Below are 19,082 nucleotides of genomic sequence, written 5' to 3' on the forward strand. Positions count from 1 at the left end.
AAATTTATTTGAGCATAAGCTTTCGTGAGCTACAGCTCACTTAATCGGATGCATTCAGAAGAATAATATACCTAGAATCTAAAAAATCCTCCCAAAGTCACGGATACTCAGGGTTAATGCTAACACTGTGGTCCCTACTCTGTTGATGTTCCTCTCATCAATGCTATATTCTCCATATTCTCTCAGGCCACTCTAAAGCAGAGGTAAATCAGAGACTGAACCAGTAGAGACCTAGCAGTGTGGTCATTGTTTGGTGACGTAATGTATTGCCTCTTATCCAAGGGCCAATCATAACAGCTCACCGAGTACCTGTTGTACTCAGAGTATTGCAATGGAATATCAACCTAAGTTGAACTATTTTTGTTTTTGTTCCTTACAGTACCATTACAGGGGGAAAATGTGACCTGATATACAGGCACATATCCTGTGAGAACCCTTACAGGCTTTAAGATAAACACATAGTTAAAGTCTGTGGCAGGTAAATAAGTAGGTCATATAAACGTTGTTCCTAAGTAATCAAATAAAGGCTTTAGAAGTTAAGCAAAGAAAGTTACCTACTCTGTCAGGTGCTATGAGGTTATCAATGCCAATCAAGTCATGTTGTAGCTCTGTCAGCTTCTGGAAATTCTCCAGGTGGATCAAGCTGTTTTGGAGCTGAGTTGTCATCTCTGTAACCTCCTTCAGTGCATCTGCAGGAAAAGCAACACCAACACAGATCAGGGCTCCGCAGACAAAGCCAGAGGTCCTAGCCATCAATCTACCATCAGTTATTTTGTAACACTCAGTTAAAAGGGCTCAAATTTATGTATGCATTTATTTTTAATCACATGGAGAATATCATGCAACTTCATGGTAATTACATGTTTCTGGAGATTACCAGGTAATTACAATTTGTAAATCCAAAAGTAATTACCATGTAACCAATACGTTACTTTGAAAGTTAGAAAATATTACACTATATGGTATGGCAACTTCTTTGCTACATTTATATATTTAACCAAGCAAGAGTTTCTGAATGAGTATTACATCTTGTCCTCCACAGTAGGAAGCAAGGACTCATTTTCCAACTTGGCTTAAAAATATTAAAGACTGTCAAAAGTGAAAAGGAAAAAAGCTTTGGGCAATGGCAGAGGAGAAAAGGATTTTTCTATTCAAATAGAACGGTATTCATTAAAGCTATCTTTTTCTTTCTGCTACTAACAGCTGTTAATATAATCTCCTATTCTGGGATGGTGCTTTTGAAGATGATGTTGCTTTAATACAGGGACAATGGTACCAGAGTATGGCATGAGACTGATAAAGCCCCAAACTAAAGCAATTTTAAAACACAAGTGAACACATGCTTTGACCTTAAACATTTTCCTTTCAGTTTTGTACTTTTCCATTTAGCATTTTCTATTAATTTTAAATGGTATTGAATTTACTAGACTGTATTAATTTCACAACTTGAATTTACAGCATTTTAAGCCAAAACATCTTTCTTTGTGGACTAATATTATCACTGTTAAATGACTGTAGAACAAGTAGAATGAGCAAACCATACTTTTTGTAGGTCCAACAAAAAAAAATTTTACACACACGCGTGCACGCTCTTTCTCACACTTTAATTTATTTTCTCTTCAATAGCAAATTTGCTAATCATTTTGTCTGTCCTGGGAAAGGACAGAGTTCAGTCTCCAGAGCTGTCAATCACATGCAATAATATCAGAAGTACTTTTTTCCCCCTCTCCCTTCCCTCTTCTAACTTGTCAAACTCAACATTGACTAACCAATACTTTCAGTTTACTTGTGTGAAAGGGGCATTTGAAAGCTATATATTTACTCAAAAGAGGGAAGAATTACCAGACATGCTATCCAAGAGAATAAATTAGCTGGTAATTTCTGTGTTTCAGGAAGGCACTTCTGGTAATCCTTTTGTGCCTGGAAAGTGACTGGGGTCAGTGTGTGAAACACATATTACCTAACAATATATTTATAATTAAGGGAAATTTAATTCAGGTGTGTTATCTTAATTTTCAATCACAGCATGCAGGCTCTTTCTCCCAAAAATGTCTTCAATGGAGACCATAAGGTCTGATTAGCAGTGTCCGGTAACCAGATATTGATTCCACAGTTTTCTTCTATTTATGCTAACCTCCTAAAACGTACATTATGTCTAACGGTCATATAATGCTCTTTGTCATACATGATTCTGTGATGCACACCAGGCTCCATTTATCAATGGGAATTTGAGGTCTTTTCCCTGCATTTTGAATAGCATTTGAGGAATAGTGCTGGTGACTAGCCAAGTTTCTTAGTTCAGTGTAGACAGCTCTCCAGACATTAAGCATGTGTCATTTTTTGTTTTTTTTGTGTGATGGCAAAAAGATGAAAAAAACAGTAAAACTCTGTGGACCTTTAGCCATGAAGCCAGATGGAAAAACACAGCACCTCCTGTCCCAGTGGAAGATAGGCAGTGTTTGTAGTTCAGATGCCCTCCTGGCAGGAGTAAAAGAAATAAGGAAACCCATTTTTATAGGCAAAGTGGCAAGATACTTCTTGGAATAGTTAAAATGACTTTTCATTCAATAAAGAAAAAACTAGGTTGGGAGACTTCAGTAATTTGGATGGCCTCAGAAATCCCATTATATATGGTTGCAGCACCAGTTTTCCGTTATTTGAGTGTCACATCATCCAGTGCAGATACTGCACTTTCAGGAAACTAGTGAACACTCCCAACTCCAGGCCAATGAGTTTGAATGGGAGAATTTGTGGGATGCTGTAATCCTCATGTCCCAGGTTCCACACACCATGTCTGTATCTTATTCACACCCTTGCATACTTCATGGAGATGAATTTCTGCCTTGCCATCATTAAAAAGAACACCAGTCTGATTCAAATATCCCTTGGCTTTGAGAACGAGCCTTTCATAATTTAGCTGTCAAACTTTGTACTGTGGTGAAACACTGATTTTTGAGACAGAAAGTTACATCAGAGAGGTATTAGAACTGGGTATCAGATGACCATGTCTACCAGAATCAAAGTCTACAAGCTTTCACAAGATGATTGATCGTTTCCTTTCCTTCAGGAACTTGGGGGTTGGACTGAAGACAATTCTTCACATGCAGAAAAAGTGGTGAATCCTATTACAATTCTGGCAGCTGCTCAACTGCATCCTGAACATGCTGCTGATGGGGATGTAGCTATCTGCTCTCACTGATATCATTGTCTTGGGTTGGTAGATGAACAGTAGGCCAGGGAGGAGTGAGCTGGATGCCCTTTATACCAGCTTCTTTTCTGCTTGTGGTCCCTTTTGCTGATCTGCCGTGCTGCAATCAGCTGCTTCTGATGGGCAGCTCACCTGTGCTGGGCTGAAACAAAGGTACTTCAGACATGGTGTTGCAATGTACCCTGTAGTGGGAAGGTGAGCTTCTCAGAGAGAGTGGCCAAAAGCAGGGAACTGCCTGGAAACATGAGCTCAGTGGCCTGGGAGAAGGTTGCTTCTAATCACACCAGAAATAAGAATGAGCCACTCTGAAAAAGGGTTGCTTGAGTGCTATGCCAACAGGGCACCATTCAGAGAAAAGACACTCTCACCTCCACCAGCAGTAGCTGAACAAAGAGATTCCCTGCTCTTTAGGTGCTCAAATGGCACCTGTCAGTAGTATACAGGGAGATGGTGCAACTACTGGAGGAACCAACCAGGAGCCTTTCTCCTCTTGACCTGCTGCTTACGAACAGGGAAGAATTGGAAATAGAAGTGGGCGGCTACCTGGGCAGCAATGACCATGAGTTGGTTGAATTCAGGATCCACACAAAAGAAAGAAAGGAGATTAGCAAAATAGGGACCCTGAACTTCAGAAAAGCATAGCAAATATAGCTTTTTTTTTTTTTTTTGGCCCCAGATCCCTAAATGGCCCCCTCAAGGATTGAACTCACAACCCTAGATTTAGCAGGCCAATGCTCAAACCACTGAGCTATCCCTCCCCATAAGTGTCCAGAGTGACCTAGACAAATTGGAGGATTGGGCCAAAAGAAATCTGATGAGGTTCACCGAAGACAGGTGCAGAGTCCTGCACTTAGGACGGAAGAATCCCTTGCACGGCTACAGGCTGGGGACCAACTGGCTAAGAAGCAGTTCTGCAGAAAAGGACGTGGGGATTATAGTGGATGAGAAGCTGGATACGAGTCAGCAGTGTGCTCTTGTTGCAAAGAAGGCTAACGGCATATTGGGCTGCATCAATAGGAGCATTGCCAGCAGACTGAGGGAAGTGATTATTTCCCTCTATTCGGCACTGGTGAGGCCACAACTGGAGTATTGCATCCAGTTTTGGGCCCCCCAGTACAGAAAGGATGTGGACAATTTGGAGAGAGTCCAGCGGAGAGCAATGAAAATGATCAGGGGGCTGGGGTACATGACTTATGAGAAGAGGCTGAGGGAACTGGGCTTGTTTAGTCTGCAGAAGAGAAGAGTGAGGGGGGATTTGATAGCAGCCTTCAACTACCTGAAGTGGGGTTTCAAAGAGGATGGAGCGTGGCTGTTCTCAGTGGTGGCAGATGACAGAACAAGAAGCAATGGTCTCAAGTTGCAGTGGAGGAGGTCTAGATTGGATATTAGGAAACAGTATTTCACTAGGAGGGTGGTGAAGCTCTGGAATGGGTTACCTAGGGAGGTCGTGGAATCTCCATCCTTGGAGGTTTTTAAGGCCCGGATTGACAAAACCCTGTCTGGGATGATTTAGTTGGTGTCGGTCCTGCTTTGAGCAGGAGGTTGGACTAGATGACCTCCTGAGGTCTCTTCCAACCCTAATCTTCTATGATTCTGTCTGTCTGTAACACAGAAGGGAAGCCAAATAAAAGTGCAAAAGGAGCTAGCACATCTGAGAACATGGTAGCCTCTGCAAGGGAAACTCACTGCTAGGCACTTGTCTGAGTGGTGCTGGTCACACTCAAACACTGGACAGGTAATCTAGAGTTCTTCAGTGGAAGCAGAAATATCGAAGAGGGAGGATGGACCAGATTGCCTGTTATTGACAGTTCTGAAGAATGTCTCCTAAGCTAAAGGGCAGAACCCAGACGGAACAATTACAAGACATATCTTCATAAGAAAAATACATATTTAGTCTGAGATTTTCAAGGCCATCTAAGGGATTAAATTTAATAGAAGATGTATCTAAATCTCATAGACTGCTTTGCAAATCTCAGTCAAGAGAGCTAGATACCTATACAGCTCCCATCTCCATAGCTATGTGAGCAACTGTCACATCCATAAAAATAGAAACACTCTCTTCCATCTCAGCCTGCAGGAGAAACAGGATAGCTTCTAGGTGTCAAGCTTGCTTGTGCATCCACATGACAGAGAGAAAGAGATGGTGAGTTCTGTGTATAATGAAATTTTTGAGGTAAGCTAGGTCAAGGAAAGGAGTTTCGCATTTAGTTCTGAGCTGCAATACTTCTGGATTCACTAAGAGATGCTGAAATACAAAGGATATAAAGGAGAGAACAGAATTCAGACTAGCTCACTGCTCACTCACTCCTGCAGTCGGCATAGTCCTGGTGTTCTACTGTGTAATGCTTGCAAAGTCTCCCCAGGATCAGCTTGTAGTGTATCAGCCTCTGGATGGGCTTGAGCAGGAAAGTGTTGAGTGGCAGATAGCAAACCTTCTGCAATTCAAACTCCTTATAAACCATTTCCAGTTTCTTTAAGCGCTTAGTTGCTTTCTCCAGTTCTGTCAGGACCTCATCATGTTTCTGCAAGTAGCTGGTAAACTCCTGTTGGATCACAAGAGACACAGGAATGACTAGAAACTTGGGAAAAACCCTTAACATGGTCTAGATTTGACCAATGGACACCAAGAAACACTAGCATCCCCTTGTCCCTCATCTTCAGTTTTATTTACAATACTGAAACATGAACAATATAAACAAAAACTGCATATGCCCTGACTGTTGGTAAAAATAAACATTCGCAATACTGTACCATATATCGTAATTGCTCTATTAAAAATCTCTAATAAATATATTCATATATGGCTAGCTGGCTTTTGTTCTCTGGACAGCGTCATTACTTACATTTTATAGGTGGTGTTGGTAGCACTGCCTATTATTAAGGTTGCCTGACACTTCCCACTACAAGACCCTGTTTTCAGTTGCTTTTAACTTTCCCAAACTTTAACTGTTTGGGCTGAAATTTTTCCTGCTGGAAGTCTGCCTCAGGCTGAATTTTTTTTTCTGGAAAATTTCAATCAAAACAGTTTAGCTATTTCTGATTCCCAGACAGAGTGGAGGAGAAAGGCACCTGACTCGAATGCAAAGGGGACAAGAGCCGGACTGGAGGGAGGGAAAGGAGTATATTGGTACAAGAAGACAGGTGAGACTGGTAGTGGTTGGGCAAGGAGATTGAGAGCGGGAGCTGGGGAACAGGATGAAGGGGAGGCTGGGAGACATTGTGGGAGAGACCAGGAGTGGGTAGGAGAACCAGGGAGGAAACCTGAAGCCAATATGGGGGAGGAACTCTGAGATTGGACAAGGAGCTGGGAAGCGAAGGTGAAACTAAGACTGGCTGTATAAAGGGACTGGGACTTGACAAAGCCCTGGCTGGGATGATTTAATTGGGGATCGGTCCTGCTTTGAGCAGGGGATTGGACTAGATGACCTCCTGAGGTCCCTTCCAACCCTGATATTCTATGATTCTATGACTTGAAACCAGATGGAGGTGGGGTGAGGGAAATGGGTATTGGGGGGCCAAGGAGACAGATCAAACAAGAAGCTGGGGAAGAACTGGGATAAGGAGACAGGAAGATGATGGGGGAGACTAAGATTGGACAAGGAGCCGAAGGAGGGATACTGGGACTGGGAACCAACCGATGGTGGTGATGGGGAGACATGGACATGACTGGAGGGCAGAGGTTGAGTGGGGAAGAGTGGAAAGAGATCAGATGAGGAGTTGGGAGGGGAGAACTGGCACTGCCTGGGCAAGGAAACTGGGACTGGGAGTTGGGGTGGGGGTGAGATTGGGACTCTGACAGTGAGCCCAAAAGGGAGAGACGTGGTGGGCAAGACAACTAGGTCCGTGATGAGAAGCCTAAGGTGAGGAAATTGGGATAAGGAACCAGGGGTGTGGAAGAGATCAGACCAAGGACAGGTTGGAGAGGTTGGGGCAGAAGGGGACCAGAAAGGACAGAGAACACTCCCCTCCCGAACTTGAAATAGAACCCAAGATTCCTGAATCTCAGCCTATACAATTTGCCTCCCTTGTGTATATTCATTATGATAAAGTCTTTAATTATCTGTTCACATACTGTTTTTTCCACAGGACACCTGCCTCATTTGGTGCACAGGCTGGGCCTGATCTGGGGATGCATTAGCACTGTATGGCCAAGGAGGCTGTTGTCTGTAGGATCCTTGCTTCATTTGTTGCAGAATTTGTATGGTATGTAGCAATGAGGCGTGGGATTGTAGGGGGAAAAAGGAGGGTCTCATGGCTAGGGCATTTGAATGCTGCCTTGGAGATTCTATCCCTGCCTCTGACACAGAGTTCCAATGTGATGCTGGGCAAGTCACTTAAACCAAACTTTTGATAGGTGATCACTGATGGCATGTTCTTCATTTTCTGGGTGTCTGACTTGAGACCCTGGGATGTGGGTTACAGAAGTGCTAACCACTCAGCTGCAACTGAAGTCAATGGGAGCAGTGCTTTGAACATATAGCATATAGTTTGTCTTTCTCGCAGAGGGTAGAATCAACTTCGTCTGTACGAAGTGCAAGTTGGTCTCCATATTGGAAGAGAAGGTTAAAGAACTAAAGACCCAAGTATCAACCCTGCGTTGCATCAGAGAAAATGAAGATTTTCTTGACAGAAGTCAGCATTTGGTACTGCAGGCACAGCATGCTGAAGAATCAGAGAGGGCAGTGCAGAACGTGGAAGAAAATTGGTGGCATGTGACCTCCAAAAGAAGAAAGAGGAGAACCCATGTACCCCCAACGCAGATGGAGGCTCTCTGCTCAGGTACTATGGCGGAGAATGGTTTGGAAGAGTCATCTGAGGGAAGAGATCAGAAGGAGACCCCATTGACCAGAAGGCATGGGATGCATTGTCCTAGAGATGGGGGTTCCATGACCACCACTCCCAAGAGGAGGAGAAGGGTGGTGGTGGTGGTCACGAAGTCCCTCCTAAGAGGGATGGAGTCATCCATCTGCCTCCTGTCCAGACCAGGAGACTTGAGTAGTGTGCTGCTTGTCTGGAGCTAGAATTCAGGATGTGACTGAGTGTCTGCCGAGACTGTTCAAGCCCTCAGACCACTACCCCTTCCTACTTCTCCACATAGGCACCAATGATACTGCCAAGAATGACCTTGAGCGGGTCACTGCAGACTATGTGGCTCTGGGAAGAAGGATAAAGGAGTCTGAGGCGCAAGTTGTGTTCTTGTCCATCCTCCCTGTTGAAGGAAAAGGCCCAGGTAGGGACTATGGAATTGTGGAGGTAAATGCGTGGTTACACAGGTGGTGTCAGAGAGAGGGCTTTGGATTCTTCAACCATGGGATGTTGTTCCAGGAAGGAGGATAGCTAGGAAGAGATGGGATGCACCTAACTAAAAGGGGGAAGAGCCTTCAACTACCTGAAGTGGGGTTCCAAAGAGAATGGAGCTAGGCTGTTCTTAGTGGTGGCAGATGACAGAACAGGAAGCAATGGTCTCAAGTTGCAGTGGGGGAGGTCTAGGTTGGATATTAGGAAACACTATTTCACTAGGAGGGTGCTGAAGCACTGGAATTGGTTACTTAGGGAGGTGGTGGAATCTCCATCCTTAGAGGTTTTTAAGGCCCGGCCTGACAAAGCCCTGGCTGGGATGATTTAGTTGGGGTTGGTCCTCCTTTGAGCAAGGGGTTGGACTAGATGGCCTCCTGAGGTCTCTTCCAACCTTAATTTTCTATGATTCTATATAAAGTGATATATGATGCCAATTATGCTGAAAAATTAGGTCCAAGGTATTTCAAATGGGACATTCCAAGATTAAGAGATATTTTTCATATTTATTTCTCTGTGACTCAGTTCCCAATTTCTAAAATGCAGATGACCCTCCATCTCACAGGATGGCCTGGGACCATATATTAAACAACAAGGATAAAAGGAAATACTGAATAATTGTTCATTAAGAGAGCCATCCTGTGCCCTGAATGAGGCAGGCATCCTGTGGAAAAAACAGTATGTGATCAGATAATTAATGACTATCATAATGCATATAACACAAGGGGGCTGAATTAGGGTTGCAGAGGCAGCCTTAATTCTGGTGTTTCCTAATTTTTGAGTATATGCCATACAAAACAGTAACATGAATCTGGAAAGAAAAAATTAAAAAGTTACAATACAGTTGCTATTGCTGCTTAGTAGTAGTTACAATTTACAATCTACGAAGAGTTTACATAATATTTAACAATCAAAGAGAAAGGAGCTAGTACTGGCAATGTGGACATGTGTAAAGGTTGCAAGCAAATGAAAAACCAGTTTAAGCAGAGTAAGCTTTGGGACTGACTGCAAGCCCGAGAGAGACTAGAACTCAGAGGGGTGGAGACAGGGTCGAGGATTCAGGAGTATGGAAGAGACTGGCAAAAGGATTTGTGCCCATTATAGTAAAGACTCCTCTCCAGAACCTGGAATGGAACCCAAAGTTAAGGTAGTTTAAAGACAGCGGGACTGACACCCCCCCCCCCACACACACACACACACACCACAAAAATCAAACAAAACCAGATGTCCACTGAGACAGAGGATAAAAAATTCTGTAGAAATTAGTTACTATGGTAGAGACTGGTTGCATCAAAACCATGGTATTTTTAACCATCTCTTACAGTTCATGTTATAAAAACAAACTAAAGATAGATCAAAAAGGCAGATATGGATAACTCCAATGACTGAAGAACCCAGTATACTGTTACTTTTCCACAGTATATTGTGGATAAGAAAAATGAAAAGAACATGACTGAGGGACATCAAAATACCCCAATATGAAAACAGCAATTGCATCTATGGAATGACCAGAACAGGCAGAGGTGTCCTGGGAATTTTCTTTCTTAGGACTTGTCTACATGGGGAAATTGACCAGTATAGCTATAGTGGAATAATTATTTTGCTACAACTATGCTGGTATAACTGTGTGTGAACACTATTCCCAAATAAAAATTATTTCATTCCAGAATAATTACTCCAGAGTTTAAAAAAAAAAAGAGCAGAGTTATACTGGCATCACTATAGTGGAATAATTGTTCCTTTATATCTATGCTATTTAATCTCCTCATGCAGACAAATGCTTAGTCTTCTAAGCAGCCAGCTCTTATCTGGTCTTAGATGTAGGTGGAATAAAATACAATGGCAGTGTTAGTTGCTGCAAATAGTCTCCTGTTAAATTTGGTTTTAAAGTAATTTACAAACCATAATCAATTAATTTACACATCACTGAGTTGGGTGAAAATGCTACAACTGGAACTACTACCCTGTCAATAAGTGATGCTGAACTTAAAATCTCAGAATGTCAAGAGTCAATTCTTCTACCTTCAGCATGCACATGTTCCTCAGCATGACATCTCCAATCCGTTGACAATCTCCTTTCACATAAGCGTTGGATCGTCCTTCCCTGAAATAAACACAAACAATGGAATGAGAAACTGTACTAAGATGAGGGCCCTGGATACACAATTTTTTGAGTGTACTAAAGATGACTTTTGGATAACAAAAGGAGACAAGACTAGTATTCTGCCTTGCCATCCATCTCCCCATGCTTCCTACTTCAGTTGAAATAATGGGGAACAGCAAATATGGCGGCCACAAAAAAGGACAACCAACCACAACCACACCTACCCCACAATCACATGAGGAAAGGATCAGAAATTAACTCCATGATGAGGTTAGTATAACTGTTCAGAGATTTGTAAAAATAGTCTTGACAGGGTACATCTGAGTTTGAGTTATTTTTGTTAGTTTTTGTACACTGTATTTGTTCACTTCTGCTCTTTCAGAACTAGGCTGCTGAAACCGAATACAATTATTTGGCTTATGCCCTCTATGGCATAATCTTCACAAGCTGAGGCACAACCACCAAGTCATGAAATCCATGGTCTACAAAGGGAAAATTTGGTTTGCTACTATAAAGAGGTAGAAAAATCACTAAATCAATTAAATTCCATGAACAGAACGTAGCACATTGGACCTATGATGGCTAGTTGGATTCCAGTATGCTATGTCTCGGGCTACAGAAAATAACACAAAGGTCATTGGTCCTGGAATCCCTTCTCTAAAATCAGAAAAGCTGTTCTGTGAGAAATAATAGCTTTGCTTATGCATTTTTTATTCATAGAAACATTTGTTTTCCAGTTACTTTAACCAGACAAAGTAAAATACCCCAAAAAACATGTACTATTATCCTTTTGACCTTGTGTTTCTTCTCTTTGCTAGGGCCAGGAAAATGGGGTCAAAATTTTGAAACAGGGAGCAATAGGTTCTGCTACAAAAAACTCAAATCTGTGCGTGCTGAGTACATAACTATACACAAAAAGTGTGGTCAGGCATGCCATTATATAATTTACATGTACAAATCTGAGGGATTGTGGGGACAATGCATGAAACTGTGGCCTTTTAAGAGTATTCCAGCTGTAGTTTTTTCCCTGCCATAATTTATATTTTTAAAAACACCTCTTCATTTATTCCTTTTACACAGTTTCAGAAGTGCCAAATTGTACAGATTTGAAGGATCATCTACAGCCTTTGCTGAGCATACGGCTCTATTAATTCTTACCAGAGTGCTAGCCTTTGCTCCATTTCTTTCAGGAAACTTCGGTGAAACTCATAGATTGGATCTATGTTAGAGAAGAGCAGTGTCATCAGACCTTCAGGCATGGCGTTCTCCTTGATGACTGCACTGCGGAACCACTGCAGGAGAAAATATAAATAACGATCATTTGTCAAATGTTATTAACAGACAATCTGAATTTTAGCTCCTGAAGATACGAGGAGAGACAGAGCAGGAGGGAAGGGGAAACATCGAGGGAAGAGATCATCTAAAGAATATAAAGAAAGATGCAATTTCTCTCCTCGTCAAGCTTCAAAAACTTGAAGCAAGTCATTTGGCCCCAGCCATAGGCATATTCCATGTTCCAGTGGCAAGATGCAGATAGACCATTCTACAACCATAGTAAATTATGTGATTCTGGAACTTTCATAGAATCATAGAATATCAGGGTTGGAAGGGACCTCAAGAGGTCATCTAGTCCAACCCCCTGCTCAAAGCAGGACCAATCCCCAATTAAATCATCCCAGCCAGGGCTTTGTCAAGCCTGACCTTAAAAACTTCTAAGGAAGGAGATTCTACCACCTCCCTAGGTAACTTTCCCACAACCAGTGTTATATAACTGCTTTTATTTCAGCACTAATGTAATGGTTCTTTTGTAAAGCTTGTAACAGTAAACTGAGTTATTCAGCAGTTGGAGACATTTTGCTTTGTATTATATATTTTTTCTTAATATCTTTAGTTCTCAGTGTTTTCACAGGGAGGAAGGGAACATACCTTATGTCTTTGAGGAGCCAGGTATTTCAGTTATCTTATGTACAGTTTAGAATTTCTCAGGTGAAAGAAGAGGAAGTTACTCACATTGTGCAGTAATGATGGTTCTTTGAGATATGTCCCCCCTATGGGTGCTTCACTGTAGGTGTGCATGCATTCCCACACTGCCGATCAGAGAATTTCAATAGCAGTCCGTCCCATCCACACATGTGCATTGCCTCACCCACCATGAGGCCAGCTAACATGCGCAGGCATTTCCCTCTCAGTACCTTCGCTACCACAGTGTTTATTAGCGAAACTCCAAAGTAGAGGGTAGGAGGGTAGGATGTGGAGCACCCATGGAGACAAACATCTCAAAGAACCATCGTTACTGCACAAAGTGAGTAACTTCTTCTTTGTCTTCGGGTAGTGTCCCTATGGATGCTCCACTGTAGGTGACTCCCAAACAGTTACCTTGTGCAGTAACTGAGTTTCTTCGAGATGTGTGTCCCTGTGGGTGCTCCACTTCAGATATCGATGTGTCTTGGCACCATCAACCGGAGACTTATGGTAGCAGTGTCCTCACAGTTTGTGCGTGCGCAGTAGGCATCATGTGGTGCCGTTGGTGCTGCGTCTAGCATGCTCACAACCCAAGCCCTCCATTTCCTTCTCTATTACAGAGTCCTAGCGACGAACTCCAAAGTAGAGGTGAGGAGGGTGGGTAATGGAGCACCCACGGGGACACACATTTTGAAGAACCTCAGTTACTGCACAAGGTGAGTAACCCTCTCTTCTTCTTTGAGTGCTGTGGGTGCTCCAATTCAGGTGACTGTAAAGCAGTGCCCCTCGGAAGGCAGGAGGAACTTCAGGTTCATTTGAGTCGTAGAGGTAAGTATGCTTAGGCCAGCTATGGCATCAGCCCTGGAATCTTGTGTGATTGCATAGGGCTCAGTGAATGTGTGGACAGAGGTCCAAGTGGCCACCCTACAAATCTCTAGTATTGGAACATTGTTTAGGAACGCTATAGAGGTTGAAACTGATCCTGTGGAATGCACTCTGATGTGGGTAGAAGAGTCCGCATTCCGAATATGACAGCAAATGTTGAATGCATGTAGAGATTCATTTAGACTAGTGAGTGGATATTGCACAGCCTTTCAAACACTTGGTAGTAGAAATGAAAAAAGTCTAGGAGATTTCTGGAAAGGTTTGGTCCTTTCCAGGTAAAACGCTAATGGCCCCCTGATGTCCAATGTATGCAAGACAGTCTCTGCTGGAGTCTCATGAGGCTTGGGATAGAACGTAGGAAGATGGATTGGTTGGTTCATATGAAAGGATGATGTTACCTTTGGTAGAAAATTTGGGTGCGGACGTAGCATGACCTTGTCTTTGAAGAATATTGTGTAAGGAGGATCGGCCATGAGAACCCCTATCTCACTCATCCTTCTGGCAGAAGCAATAGTGACCAAGTGTAGGAGGGAACAGGTGGCTCAAATGGTGTTCTGGTGAGTCCTTTCAATACCAGACTGAGGTCCCAGGCCGGAGTAGGTTGGCAAACCTCTGGGTAAATGTTCTGGAGACCCCTGAGGAAGCGTTTACGATGGGGTGAGCGAAGACTGAGGTCCCATCAATCTTATGATGGAATGCTCTAATGGCCGCAAGGTGGACTTCCATTGAGCTTGTTGCTAAACCCGAGCATTTCAGCTCCAGCAGGTACTCCAGCACTAATGGTAGCAGTGTTGTGGAGGCCGGTATGTGTTTTTCTTGACACCAGGAGGAGAATCTCTTCCATTTTGAAGGTAAGTATTACACGTGGTCGCTTTCCTGCTGTTTAGTAATACATGTTTGACTTGTTCCGAGCAGGCTAGTTCGCCATAATGGAACCATGCAGGAACCACATTTGTAGATGGAGTTTCTCCAGATTTGGGTGAAGAGTGCAACCGTTGTTCTGAGTCAGTGGGTCCATTTGGCAAGGGAGAGCTTGAGGGGCACATATCGCCATGTGCGCCATATCCCTACCATGCTTGCCTGGACTACACCAGGACTCTGAAGATGACCTTGGCCTTGTCTAGGCATATCTTGTGTACCACACATGATATTAGGGGAATCGGTGGGAACATGTACATGAGTTGTACATCCCATTTGATGAGGAAGGCGTCCCCCAGTGACTGTGGTCCCATTCCTGCTCTCGAGCAGAACATTGCACATTTGTGGTTTGTTGGCGATGCGAACAGGTCAATGAGGGGAATGCCCCACTGGCAGAATATGGATAGCAGGACTCCTTCGTTCATTTCCCATTTGTGGTCTCAAGAGAAGTATCTGCTGAGCGTGTCTACCTTCGTGCAGTGATGAGCTGCCAAAATCTTAACAACGGGTTCCCTCCTCACCCCATGAGGGGGTCGTTGCCCACCCCCACCCCGAGGATCCCTGTCCCATCCACCCCCTTTCCCTGTCCCCTGACTGCCCCCAGAACCGGGCAGGAGGGTCTCGTGGGCCACCGTAGTGGGTGCCCACCCCTCCCCCAAGAGCCAGAGGCACCTGCCGGGGGGCAAGATGTGGAGTCCCAGCGGCGTTTACCTGGGGCAGCTCCTAGGAAGCATCCGACAGGTCCCTCTGGCTCCTAGGGGCAGGGAAGCATATCTGGGGGGGAGCAGGGGGAGCGGCTGCTCCCCGACTGATCATATCAAAAGTGGCGTCTTAGGCGCTGACTCCCTGGGTGGTCCGGGGCTGGAGCACCCACGGGGAAAATTGGTGGGTGCAGAGCACCCACTGGCAGCTCCCCACCCCAAGCCTGGCCCCAGCTCACCTCACCTCTGCTCCGCCTCCTCCCCTGAACACACCGCCCCGCTCTGCTTCTCCATGCCCCTCTCCCCCGGCTTCCCGCAAATCAGCTGTTCTAAAAGGGCTTCTAAATTTAACGACCGGTTCTAGCGAACCGGTGCGAATCAGCTCCAGCTCACCACTGCCTTCGTGTTCTGACAGCCAGGAAGGTAGGATGTTGAAATGTTTATGTTGTGGTGTATGCACCAGTTCCACAGTTTCATGGTTTCGGTGCATAATGAATGAGATTGATGACCCCGTTGGCAACTGATGTAAAACATGCAGGCAATGTTGTCAGTCATTATGCGAATTGATTCGTTGTTTATGTGAGGCAGGAAGTGTCTGCTGGCACTGCGGACCATGCATAGCTCTAGTATTTTGATGTGTAGCTGAGACTCTGCAAAAGACCATTTGCCTGGAACCATGTGCTGATGCATGTGGGTGCCCCAGCCTATCAGCGAAGCATCCGTCATGATTACTATTGATGTGGGTTCCTGTTGGAACAGGATGTCCATGCATACATTTGCTGGTCTTGTCCACTAGTGTAAAGAGTCCAGGATACGGGGTGGTACTGTAAGTCGTTTGTGCAGTCTGTGCTTGCTGGGTATGTATACGGAGTTTGTCAGGGTTCCCCCCCACTCTGAAAGACCCCCCCTAAGCTAATATTCTACCATCTTAGGTTAAAACTTCCCCAAGGCACAAATTCCTTTCCTTGTCCTTGGATGGTATTGTTGCCACCACCAAATAATTTACACAAAAATTCAGGGCAGGGTCACTTGGAATCCCTATCCTCGCAAAATATCCCCCCAAGCCCTCTCACTCCCTTTCCTGGGGAGGCTTGAGAATAATATACAACCAATTGCCTGAGTAATGTGAGCACAGACCAGACCCTTTTCTTCAGGACACTAAAAATCAATCAGATTCTTAAAAGAAGAACTCTATTATAAAGAAAAAAGTAAAAGAATCACACCTGCAAAATCATAATGGAAGGGAACTTTACAGGGTAAGAAAAAGATTTAAAACACAGAGGATTCCCCTCTAGGCTCAGCTTCACAGTTACAAAAACAGGAATAAAACTACCTCTGTACATAGGAAAAATTCACAAGCTAAAACAAAAGATAACCTGATGCATTTCCTTGCCTTACTTACAATTTCATTTTGCAGTGCTTATACCAGATCTGTCCCCATGCTTTGGTCACCAGCTTTACCCATTCTACCACATCTGGGCGTTAATAACCATGGACCAATGGGTGTTTTAGAGATCGTAGGATTGGATATACCATCTCATTTACCTCCCGACCATCTTTAGGGAACCTTCTCACAAGCACCTGTTCTGGCAAGAAGTCAATCATTTTCTACAACTAGGTGCCGTGGAATGAGTACCTTAACAGTATGGGGGAAGGGATTCTACTCCCAGTACTCCTTGACCCAGAATAAGAATGGGGCAAGGAGACCTATCTTGGATCTCAGGAAGCTCAACAAGTTTGTACGCATTCAAAAGTTCAAGATGATCACATTGGCACGATACTTCCAGCACTGCAAAATTTTATTCAATTTTATTTAGCCAGCAAGGCCAAATAGTTGGCGATTTGGAACTGTAATGTCGCTGAGGAGTAAATTTTTCGCCCGAAGATGTTGAGCCTTTTGTGGTTCTTTATCTTATGGGGTCGATCTAAACTGTTGTTGTTTGCCACACTGATTAGCGGCATCAACTACCAAGGAGTTGGGAGGTAGGAGCAAGAAGAGCAAGTCCACCCACATATCACTTTCTATCTGCCCTTTTGCATGTCGGAGAAATTGCGGCCAGTGTCTGCCAGACTGTTTCTGCGGGTTCCAAAATTGCTCTGCCCATCAATGATGCAATTTTGGAAGTAGATGAAGGTTGTAACATTTGTACCAACTTATGCTGGTTTGTCTGCACTTCCTCCAATGGGATGTCCTGGCTTTGGTCGACTTGCTTAAACTGTTCCTGAAACTGTTTGAAGTCATCTGCCAAGGTAGGCGGTGGTGGCATGATTACCTCATCCAGGCAGGAGGAAGAATTGTGAGCAGGAGATGTCGCTTCCTGATCAGTGCCTGTTTCTGTGTTAACCCCAACATCCTGATCCTCACTTGGCTGTGGGGTGGGAGACCTGGGATTAGACCTCAGCTTGCCTCTATGCGCCATGGATGGCCTGGAGTGGGGGCCCCAGTAAGTTGCCCAGGGTTCCCAATGTGTCCATTGCATTGGGAAGGCCATCAGTGGATACATCCACTGCAGTCCGTATCACGGTTGAACCGAATGGTTTTAAGAGTATTTGGGCCCCATCTGGCTCCAGGATGGTCAGTGGTCTTTCGGTGATGAGTGGTGCAGTGAGAAAGTGAATGGTTCCTGCACATCATCATCATCTTCACTGGACAAGTGTACTGCGTCATGAGCAGTATGGCGATCTCCTCTATAACTTACAGGAGAGCCCTCAGTACCGAATAGTGGGGACGGCGGTGCCTACGAGACAGTTAAGTCACTCTGTTGCAGTAGATTCTGTGATGATTCTGATATCGGTACCGTCAGGGCACTCTTATCGATGATGACACCGGTGCCATCAGTTGTTGTGTTGGTTTAGTTGGCACGGTCAGTGCCAACTTGGTTTTCTCAACCAGTGCCGACTGCGATGTTGGTGCTGTGGGGAGGAGGTGTGGGGGGCATGGTGCCTGAGGAGATGCTTGGTACCGAGTCTCTTATGGGTGAATTCGGTGCTGTGGAGGAGACACCTCGCTGTCTGTGCCTTGACTCTGTCTCCTTCGCTCGGGACTCGGTGGTGCCTGGAGCATCGTAGGTGCTCACTTGAGCATGTGTCAGTAGTGACCTGGCAGGAGACCACCTATGTTTCTGCGGTGCTCTCTGCATAGACGCCTGCACCCTCTTCCTCAGTCTTTTAGAAGGAGGTACGTCTCCTGTCCCTGCAGGGGGATGGGCGGGGGGTGCCCGGAGAGGAGGTCTGTTGGTCTGTCTCTGGTTGGAGATTTCTCCATCAGTATCATTTTCAAGCAGAGATTTCAGTCACGCACGGTTCTCACTTTCTGATTACTGCAGAGGGTGCACTTTTGCAGGATATGCGCCTCCTGAAGACTTCAGACACACACACAGTGTCTGTCCAAAACAGGCACTGCTTCGCGGCAAGAGCCACATTGCTTAAAGCCTGGGGAGTCAGGCATCTTAACGGTTAACTGACTTCGGTGTGGGGAAACTATGGGGAGGGTAAGCTGGGAATATAAACGTTTTTTTTTGTTTTACTAAAACTATCACTAACTCTAATTACAACTATTAGAAAGACTAACTACTTAAACTGCTATTTTTAAAAGTTTGGCGAGAGTGATGAACAGTGCCCCTGAGCTCAGTCTTCAGCAGAGGATGGCTGAGAAGGAACTGGATGGCTCAGGTCATGCGCGCGCTAGACACGGCACCAATGGCACAGCAAGATGCCTACTGCGCACATGCGACCCACACGGACACTGCTACCATAAATCTCCAATGGACGGTGCCAGGATGCACCGACACCTGAAGTGGAGCACCCACAGGGACAGCACTCAAAGAAGAATTTCTATTTTTTCAAGTTAATGGTTAAAAACCTGGTCCAAGGAACAAGAACATTAAAGAAAGTTTAACACTCTTACTACTGTAATAACTTCTAGGTCTTTCACATATGTCCGTTCAGTAGCAAGAATCTCCTTTGCTATGAAATACACCTTGTCTGTTGGACATTGCTGAAAGAAAAG

General features: G+C 44.5%; 1 protein-coding gene across 14 annotated transcripts in view; it reads right to left on the bottom strand.

Annotated features, from left to right (window-relative positions):
- Positions 1-19,082, bottom strand: part of FARP2 (FERM, ARH/RhoGEF and pleckstrin domain protein 2) — a 272,156-nt gene that overhangs the window by 17,204 nt on the left and 235,870 nt on the right. For 12 of the 14 annotated variants that reach the window (XR_012160855.1, XR_012160856.2, XM_073360436.2 and 9 more), the window contains 5 exons: positions 18,981-19,070; positions 11,766-11,899; positions 10,526-10,607; positions 5,514-5,751; positions 559-689 (listed from right to left, as the gene is read on the bottom strand). Coding sequence is in view for 12 of the 14 variants with exons in the window: in XM_073360436.2 (XP_073216537.1) it covers positions 559-689; positions 5,514-5,751; positions 10,526-10,607; positions 11,766-11,899; positions 18,981-19,070 (675 nt within the window). In the remaining 2 variants the exon portion in view is untranslated. Of the gene's footprint in view, positions 1-558; positions 690-5,513; positions 5,752-10,525; positions 10,608-11,765; positions 11,900-18,980; positions 19,071-19,082 lie in introns of those variants that run through there. The other 2 variants (XM_073360438.2, XM_073360446.2) reach the window with 2 other exon arrangements.

This window comes from Lepidochelys kempii, chromosome 9 (genome assembly GCF_965140285.1).
Source record: "Lepidochelys kempii isolate rLepKem1 chromosome 9, rLepKem1.hap1, whole genome shotgun sequence".
Taxonomy (NCBI): Eukaryota; Metazoa; Chordata; order Testudines; family Cheloniidae; genus Lepidochelys; species Lepidochelys kempii.